Source organism: Corylus avellana, chromosome 1, assembly GCF_965113065.1.
Source record: "Corylus avellana chromosome 1, dhCorAvel1.hap1.2, whole genome shotgun sequence".
NCBI classification, from domain to species: domain Eukaryota; kingdom Viridiplantae; phylum Streptophyta; class Magnoliopsida; order Fagales; family Betulaceae; genus Corylus; species Corylus avellana.
The window spans coordinates 40,618,198-40,627,441 of record NC_142490.1 but is presented as its reverse complement, the minus strand read 5'-3'; the positions used below and the strand labels follow the sequence as shown (position 1 = coordinate 40,627,441).

At 33.8% G+C, this 9,244-nt stretch overlaps 1 protein-coding gene across 1 annotated transcript; it reads right to left on the bottom strand.

The window, feature by feature from the left end:
• Nucleotides 1-1,809: 1,809 nt before the first annotated feature.
• On the bottom strand, nt 1,810-4,115 carry LOC132172276 (trans-resveratrol di-O-methyltransferase-like). Its single transcript, XM_059583750.2, has 2 exons — nt 3,285-4,115; nt 1,810-2,197 (listed from the first exon to the last, which is right to left on the bottom strand). The coding sequence occupies exons 1-2, from the start codon at nt 4,074-4,076 to the stop codon at nt 1,895-1,897; spliced, it is 1,095 nt and encodes a 364-aa protein (XP_059439733.2). The 5' UTR covers nt 4,077-4,115; the 3' UTR covers nt 1,810-1,894.
• Between the last annotated feature and the right edge of the window lie 5,129 nt (nt 4,116-9,244).

Genomic DNA, 9,244 nt, shown 5'->3' with positions numbered 1-9,244 from the left:
ACTAAACACATTGAGGTAGATTATCACTTTGTTAGAGAGAAGGTCCTCAATGGTGATATCTTGATTAAGTTCATCTCCACACATGATCAAATTGCTGATATTTTTACTAAAGGTTTGCCCTCAGCGCGTTTCCTCATTCTTAAGAACAAGTTGTTGGTGGTTTCTTCCCCCATCAACTTGCGGGGGGGTGTTAAGGCATGTAATGCTCTCAGGGGATCGAGCGCAGGTTGAGTGCGATCGATCGCAGGATCGGTCGCAGTACCAGAAGCTCGAGGTGAGAATCAGAGTAATCTGCGATCGATCGCAGGATCGGTCGCAGTACCAGAAGCTCCAGTTGAGAAATAGGGTAATATGCGATCGATCGTAGGCCTGATGCGATCGAGCGCAGATAAGCGTTCAAAGCAATCTCACAGCTGTAGGAAAACTGAAACTCAATATAGAAAGATTCTCTATATTCCTCAACCTCCTATGACAGCATGTAAAGTAGGTTTAAGAATATCAACTAGCTGTAATCAAATCGTTTGTAAAAGGAAAGAAGCTCAAGAATTGAAAGACTTGGAGACCAAGCTAGCCAATGAGAAGATCTCCTTTTCCTTGTAGTAAATTGATTTATTGCAGATTCTGATTTTACGGTTAGCTGTGTCTTATGTCAAGTTGTATATATATTACACCAATGTAATTGTAAAATCTATCAACTTTGAATATACCTTTTACAAAGTTTTTCAAGGGATATAAGCATTGCAGCAGTTTGCAGACCCAAGAATTCTACTCGCTCAGCCTTATAGGCTTATAGCCTTATAGCCTTGAGGCTCTCATTTTTTGCCTTTGCGTAAAGTCTTAGACGTGTAATTATTAACAAAGTTGAATTATTAATGTGAACTAAAGAAAATTTATGTGTTCAGTCTCTAGCGCCGCCCTCTAGAATGTAGATACCTAATGTGTATGAACATAAGCTGTGAGCATGACCAACTGTGATCGAACGACTTTTCAATTACTGATTATAAATGTTATCATCTGGCAGCAATTTGAAATTAAAAATAACTCCACCTACATGGATTTTTTGTCTATTCTGTTTTGTTATCTAATTGATGAGAATGTTGTGATGGGTTTCCATTAGATCTACTTCATTTCCCTGGCTGACCCATCATTATGTTAGTGCATAAATCTCAAACAAAAAAAATAAATGCTCCTAAGATGCATTACATAATCGTTTTCTTTAAGAAGTTATTTGTTCCTACCAATTTTGATCAATTGGTGTGTACTAGGTTACAACGTACAAATACTCCTCTTAGATATAATGGTATGTGTTTTGTGCAAAACGAAACTAAACCAGAACACGCTTGGAATTTCTATTCTAGCAAGGAGAGAGAGACACGAATTTTAAAAATGCACAACGATGATTTAATTATAGAGTAATGCTAGATATCACATTTTTATCCCACAATGCTAATATGGCAATCCTAACTAACTTTTGGATTTTTTTTTTTAACAATGACTGATTCAAGGGTTGTGGGACTGACGCATCAACATTGTGAGATAATTATGTGATAAAAATGTAGTTTCTAGCATTACTCTTAATTATAAAAGTTAGATCATAATTGTTAGTTTCAACGTGTGTGTGTCCCGTGCGAAAGAGCATACAATCAAGTTTTGCTTGCTTTAAGCAATAGCTCGGTATGAGTTGGGCATTGGGCATTATAAATGCCTACTTTAATTTCTCTTTCTTCCAAGTCTCTTTAAAATATTCCCAAACCATGAACATAGATATATTCATAATTATACTAAATTTGAAAACTCTTTTAACCCATTAGTTATCATACAGCATTCAAGCTTTCAGTACATGATTATTCTACTGCCATACAAATCTTAGGAATATATAGTTGTTGCTAAGGTCCTAAGGATAAACCTCAATAAGGGACCTTAAACCAAACATGGGTGTTATCTTGTAGCGACTGAAACCAGCCTCCAAGAAGAGCTTTTCCCAGTCCTTCTCGCATCTCTCTCTTCCAGTGACCATAGCCATCATCATCACGTCAAAAAAGAGCTTTGTTTCGGTTATTTCGTGCTCATCTTTGATATCATTAATCACTATATCTATGATGATCACCTTTCCCCCTTTTTCTTTGTTTAGTATTGCTTCTCGGCATTTTTTCAGTACCTTCACGCAATCCTCATCGCTAATCGAGTGTAAAACCAACTGCAAATTAGTCATTATCACCATCAAGAAAAATGAAAACATTATGTAATTTATTAATCCAACCATAAAGAACACAACCAACAGTATAATCATCCTCTAGGATTGTGTCCTTCCTCATTGTATTAAATAGCATACACAGTTTACCGAAGTTTGAACCTGACTAGCAACTTGTGCATGATATAAGGATAAAAGCAGCGTATAGTAGTAAATTTTATGTTGCTCATGAAGGACATTTGCAGATCAAGCTATAGAAGGAAATCCAAGAAACCTGCCAAATTTTATGTTATCCAAAAGTGCAATCAACCACATATTCCTATTGAGTGGGATGATATGAACAAGGGAGTGAGGGAATGGAGGGGCAAAAGTCTTGGAGCTGTGATTTGCAAACTAGCATGGGGTTCTTCTATTTATAATATGTGGAGGCAAAGAAATGTTGTGAAGTTTGGTAATCAACTTATCTCGGAGGAAAGAATGCTTCTGAAAATGTGTTGGTAGGTTAGAACTAGAATTATGTGAAAGGGGAACTTCAAGGGTAACAGAAAAAATATGGCTCTGTGCTGGTTGGGAAACCCCTGTCACTATTCTGGTACAAAAATCTCTCCTGATTCTTGCGGTGGTTTTTAGTCTTCCCTGTCTGGTTGGTTGTGTTGCTGGTGACTTGGTGTTGTTCTTGTGGCTGTATGCTGCTGGGCTAGTGCTGCGTAGAAAATGCTGCTGTTGAAAAGCTGCTGCCAATGCAGAGAAGGAATTGTAGATATTATGAATAAGTGATTTCTATCTAGTGTTTTGCCTGTCTGACTAGTCTTGGTGTATTGTCTGAGTTTTCTGTTGCTTAGCTAGAAGTAGCAAAATTGTATAGGATGGCTGCTACGCTGTTGCTTTGCTTTTAGAGGGATTTTTTTGGGTGCTTTTGTGGTTTGTTGTTTTGCTGGTTTTGTGGCCTTTTCCTGTTCCTTTTTTTTGGTAGCCTTTTGGCATAAGGGGTTCTAGCAAGTTTTGTTGGGGTGTGAAGAATTCTATATCAGTTGGATACTAAAATTCATTCATCCAAAAAAAAAAAAAAAAAAAAAAAAAAATTAATGCATACCTTAAGTAGAATGCCATCTGTCGGAGGGATAGACTGAAACATATCTCCTCCAACATAATTCAACTTCAAACTGTCTGTCAAATTAGCTACAACATGTGGAAGATCAAGCACTGTGCATTTCAAGTGAGGGAATGCCTCAGAAATGATCCTGGAGCATGTTCCAGTACCACCCCCGACATCAATCAATGTATCCAACCCCTCAAAAACTGCCTTGCAGTCTCTTACAACCAAGTTCATCATTCCAGAATCACTCGCCATAGCCTCATTGAAAAGATTATTGAATCCAGGATTTTGGTTTCCATACTCCCACAATTCCATCCCATGCGCACTCTCAAATGCTGTCACCTTGTCTTCCCGGAACCAGTTTCCCAAGAATTGCCATGGAGTAACCAGAGCTGGCTCAAGCATAGCCAAAACAAACGGTGACAAGCTGGTGACATTTTCTTTGAGGAGGATCCTCGATGAAGGTGTGAGATCATACGCTTCTTCTTCATCTTCTTCTTCTTCTTCTGCTTCTTGTTTTTTGTTGACTCTTGTGGTAGCAAAGAAGCCGCAGTGAGCAAGCAAGCGCATGAGGCGGTGCACAAAACCAGCTTTTGTGGGGTGAATCTGAAGCGCAGAGACCAAGCCATGGAGAGTAATCGGTTCCCCATGGCTGTGGACTATGTCTGGTATGCCTAACTGAACTGCACATTTCAGTGACATGGAACCTACGAAACTGAAAACATGTTTATACAAATGGGATTGTGCTTGAAACAACTCACTTGCTCCATGGCCATGAATATGTTCCATAATTTTGCAGATGCCGTTGCTCCTGATTCAAAATGTTGCTTTTAACGACACTTCATCAAATAGTCAGCATAACATGTCACTCTTTATCACAGACGGAGGGAGGGGGGATCGGCTGGGGCCATGGTCCCCCCTCACTTCCTCAAAAAAGATATTACTGATTATTCAAATTGCTATAACTAACTTTCCAAAAGTCTCTATAATTAAATCATATTTGCAATGGCGTTGCTTACACGCAGAGATGGAGGGAGGGGGGACCGGCTGGGGCCATGGTCCCCCCACTTCCTCAAAAAAGATATTTTAAGGAGTAAAAAAAAAAAAAAAAAATTTATATTGGCCCCCCCCAAAAATAAATTCATAGGTCCCGGTCGCCCCGACTCTCCTCTACCGGTTGGTTCTTACTTCTTAGGTTAATCTTGGGGTTTTCTTTTAGTTAATTTTTTTATTGTTTGACTTAGAAATTTGGTTAAGAATCTGAAAAGTTGATTTTATTTTATTTAATTTTTTTTTCCTTCATAGATTGGCTGTCGGCTTGGAAACTTGGAAATTTATGTGTTTTTTGCTGTTGTTATTTTATTTATGTATGTACTTAAATCTTGGATCTTTTCTCTGTGAGGATTTTTGGTTCTTGATTTTGTATGGCCATATGAGAATTTTTTTTTATTTTTTTTTTATTTTGATGGGTTTATATAACTAATGCCATTGAGAAATCTCTAGTTTCTCTTTGATTTTTTGTTCCACCTATTGAATTTCAAGTTTGAAATCTTAATGATTTTGGGAATTTTTTATTAGGTCCAAATTTGGGGGAATTTTAGTAAGAAGCAAAATTCCTAAAATTAACTAGGGACTTTTGTATGTAGTGGATTTCTATGCATGATTTAAGATCCGGGTTGTTAGATTAATGGGTTTAAAGTTTTAATTTCACTATTGTTTATAGTATGGACATAAACCATAATTTGTATAATATGAATTAAATTAGGGCTTTTAGTGTGTGAACACTAGGATTGCTAATTGGATGTGTTAATTGCATTTAAAGCGTTAATTAACTCTAGACTTTTATGAGTTCAATGAAAATTGATGTCCATGAAGTTTAGGTTCTAATATGTCATATTATAATCATATTGATTATTGTATGTGAATATGAGTATTATAAATTTGGGGTAAGTTGCTAGATCAATGGAATAGGAAGAGAATAATAATTATAGGGTTAAAGTGTAATGTTTAACTTAGAGTCTATGTGATGATTATGTTATTCAAGTGAGTTTGTTCATTGTTAACCTACACATATTTTTTTCTTTATTTTCTAAAGACTCAAAATGATCATGTAAATTTATTTGTAGATGATGAGAAAGTCAAATACAATACTTGACAAAAATGCACAAAGTTTATTGGAATTTGATCTTGGATTATGTGTAACTTATGAGAATATCATGTTAATCAACGAGGTGCAAAATAACTCAACGCATGTCACACTTTTTGAGGTTAGTACTCTAAGCTCAATTCCTAATATAAGTGGTCTTGTAATTTGGATATTATGGTTATTAAATATTGAGAATGTTGTTTGTTAGATTTTAAACATTTAATTGGAGAGTATGACACAATTCTAAGCTCAATTCCTCATTGTATTTAAGTACCAGTGATTAGAAAAAGAAGAAAAAAAAAAATAGAAAAAAGTACTAGTTCATTACACACTGCAAAAAAAAAAAAAAAAATCTTGACAACCATATATATATATATATATATATATATATATATATATATATATATATATATATTTGCTTTGGTCCCCTCCCATAAAACTTGTTGGCAACGTCCCTGCTCTTTATCCACGTGTTCTGACTTCAGATATCAAAAAATTGAGTGGACACCGGCCTGCACATTATAATATTATAAAATATTATTAAAATAAAATTTAAACAGTAAAAAATAAAAAAATAAAATAATATTATAACACCGGCGTGCACACTGTTCATGCACGCCGTTGTCTACTAAATCACTACTCCAAAAAATTATAGCCCAATAAAGAAAGGCAACCCCTCTTTTTTTCTTTGTCAGATTTGGACTTTGGTGTAAAAAAAATAACAATATATTTGATTATTTTTTTCAAAGGTTCAAATTTAATTTTAATATTTTATAATTTAAAAAATAAAATTAAATATAAACTATTGTGCTGTATTTTTTTATGGCACTTAAGCTACTCGCTCACAATGTTAGGCTCCGTTTGATAAACATTTTTGTTTCAATGCTATTCATCTTACTTTCTCATTTTTTCAACATTCTCTTACTTTTTATATCTCACATGTTATTAAAAAATAGACACATATTATTTATATAGACTGAATTGAAAGAAGTTCCTCCAATTTAGTTTGGAGAAAAACTCTGCACTAATAATATATAGTCACAATCTAATTTTTACTTCTTTTTCTTTTCGCTGCCCCCATATCTAAAATCCTAGTCTTACCCCTTACCACCACTATTAATACCATAACCCTATCATATATATATATATATATATATATATATCGATCACATACTTTTTTGTAATTGCCATAATACCTTAATTTCTTAATTTTTAATTACTCATTTAAACAGCCCTTGCAAAATACAACTGTCATGATAACTTTGTGCATTTCAACGACCCTAACATCAAGAGTAATTCTAAAGACTTATTTGTGTCCTACTTGTTTCCTACTAAGAATGACGTAACTATTAAAATCACAATTTGATCAAAATCCAATAATGATCAATTACAAGTCCAATGGTGATTCCTAGTAAAATTTCAAGTGAAATTAGGATCATTTCCAGTTCATTTGAACTGAAGAATATCCAGTTAGTTATCATAAAGGGGTATTTTTGTCCCATTAAAAAGTAAAAAAACAAAATACTCCTCTACTATAATTAACTGTATATTCTTCAATTCACTTGAACTGGAGAGTGTCATTTTCAAGTGAGCCGGTGCAAAATACAAATTAAAATTCCAGCCCACTTCTATCATCTATATCGCCGTTGCCTGTTTAAATTCAAATTTTTGGCTTATTTGGTCCCAGCCCAAAACTCCATGCGCCCAGTGAGCAGCATCACCCATTCCCCATTCATCATTTTCTTTCTGTAATATCTCTTACTTTGGCATGTCCTGCGGCGCAAAGGACACAAGCAAGGATGAAACCGTTGATATGGCACTCCATACTGTGTAGGGAATCGAGTCAAATCAAACCAAGCCGAGCTTTAAGATTTTAGAATTAGCTCATTTATGAGCATGTCTATTCGAGTTGAGTTATGAAATGTGTTCAGTCCAAATTCAACTTGTTAGAGGTTTAGCTAAGCTCAAACTTGTTGAGATTAATGTCATTCGAGTTGAGCCAAGTACTCGACAAACTCAACTCAATTCAAGCTCAAGTTAGAGTATTAAATTTTTGAATGTGTGATTTGAGCGAGGAGTGAAAATGCGGTTAGTAAGATCAGCTAATTGCCTAAGCGGTTAACCGGTGGTTAGTGGTTATTAAAAGAAAGAAAGAAAAAAAAAAAAAAAAAAACCAAAACAAAGTCGTTTCATTCTTTCATGTACATATATACGCCTTCAAATGCGGTTAGCGAACAATTATTAATCGTCTACTATTTTTGGCCCTAATCCTAACGGAGTTCAAACCAAATTTGTGAAAAATTTCTTTTACTAACAGTCAGCTTGAGCTGACAAGAGCAACACTTTAAATTTGGGACAATAATTTTACCCAATTTTCTTTTTAGCTAAAGCCAGCAATATTAAATAGCATTTCTCAACATGAAAAATTTAAAACCATAGAATTTGGGCCATGTCTTTATCAGTGGCACCACCAATTATTAGGGTTATAGAGTTACAGCACACTCAAGAGAAGGTACGAAGAAAAATATTCAAAAGAGAGAAGCCCACCCAACTTTCAGCCACCTGTGCATATAAATACACTGAAACAACCTTAAGAAAACAACTTTAATTAAGAAGCAAGATACATTACGCTTAATTATAATTAATCTTAAAATTCATATATATATATATAGTAGTTAATTATTTTAATTTTATAAGCATAAGGTTTATCTTTGGGGGGACATTGTCAATTGAGTGGTAGTTTGAGGAGGGTAATTAAGTAGACATTATTCATAAAAATATAATTTCTAAAATTATTCATTTTCAATTATTAATGCATTCACAAACATTGTTTATGCTTGCAATAACATGAGGTAAATGAGACTTAAAACATAAGGTAGCAGCACCTTGCATCATCAAATAATCGCAATCAAATTCAAAAAGTAGCATTAAAAAAATATTAGTGAAAAAAAAAACCAAGTAGGTAAATAATATTCTAAAAAAACATTTAGGTAAAGGGGTAAAGTAGGAACACATGTAAAATTATGTGTTTTCCTATTGTTTCCACTAGCTTTTTCTTCCTTCCTTTTTGCCCATCAATAGTCCCAACCAGCTCTCTAGCTATTTGCTATATATGCAATAAGGTTTTCTTTCTTTCTACATATTAAAATAATTTTCTCCACCACGTTCATTGATTTCCAAATTTAATATTTGTATACAATCAAATGATTGCACTATTATTACCTAAACTTTCTTTGCAACTCGTTCAACGTTTTATAAACATGCAAGGTGAGGGAGAATATACGTACTATTCTTATTATTATTAAAATTGTAAATCAGTCAAATTATTGTATATCACCAAATTTATTTTTTTCTTTATCAATAATTTTTTATGATTCTTAAAAGTGCACATTCATAAGGTGTTAATTTACCTCATAGTATCAAAGAAGAAGAGGAGGATGAAAACAAATCAGATTTCTCAATCAAATGCATAGGGGCGAATCTAATTTTGGATTTTTATTTTATTTTATATATTTTTATTAATGTTAGCAAAATGCTCAAAATAAATATCGGCTGACTCACTGGCCGCTAGTAGTAGGTCAGACTCTTCTATATATATAAGTAATTAATTATTTAATTAGAACAACTTTATATTTAGAGTTTAGGAAGTAATTAATTATTCAAATGGTTCAGATTTAATTTTAAATTTTTTATAACTAAAGAAAATTAAATTAAATATAAATTATTGTGCCGTAGTTTTTTTAAGCTACTCACTCTATTAACCATTGTTGTCCATGCGATCAATGTTCGTACTGCCACAAATATCATCCAT

Excerpts from the sequence above, each read along its gene's own strand:
- LOC132172276 (XM_059583750.2), bottom strand. The coding sequence starts at position 4,076 with ATGGAACATATTCATGGCCATGGAGCAAGTGAGTTGTTTCAAGCACAA. Across the intron at positions 2,198-3,284 it reads CAGATGGCATTCTACTTAAG|TTGGTTTTACACTCGATTAG; the intron begins GTATGCATTAAT and ends ACTAATTTGCAG.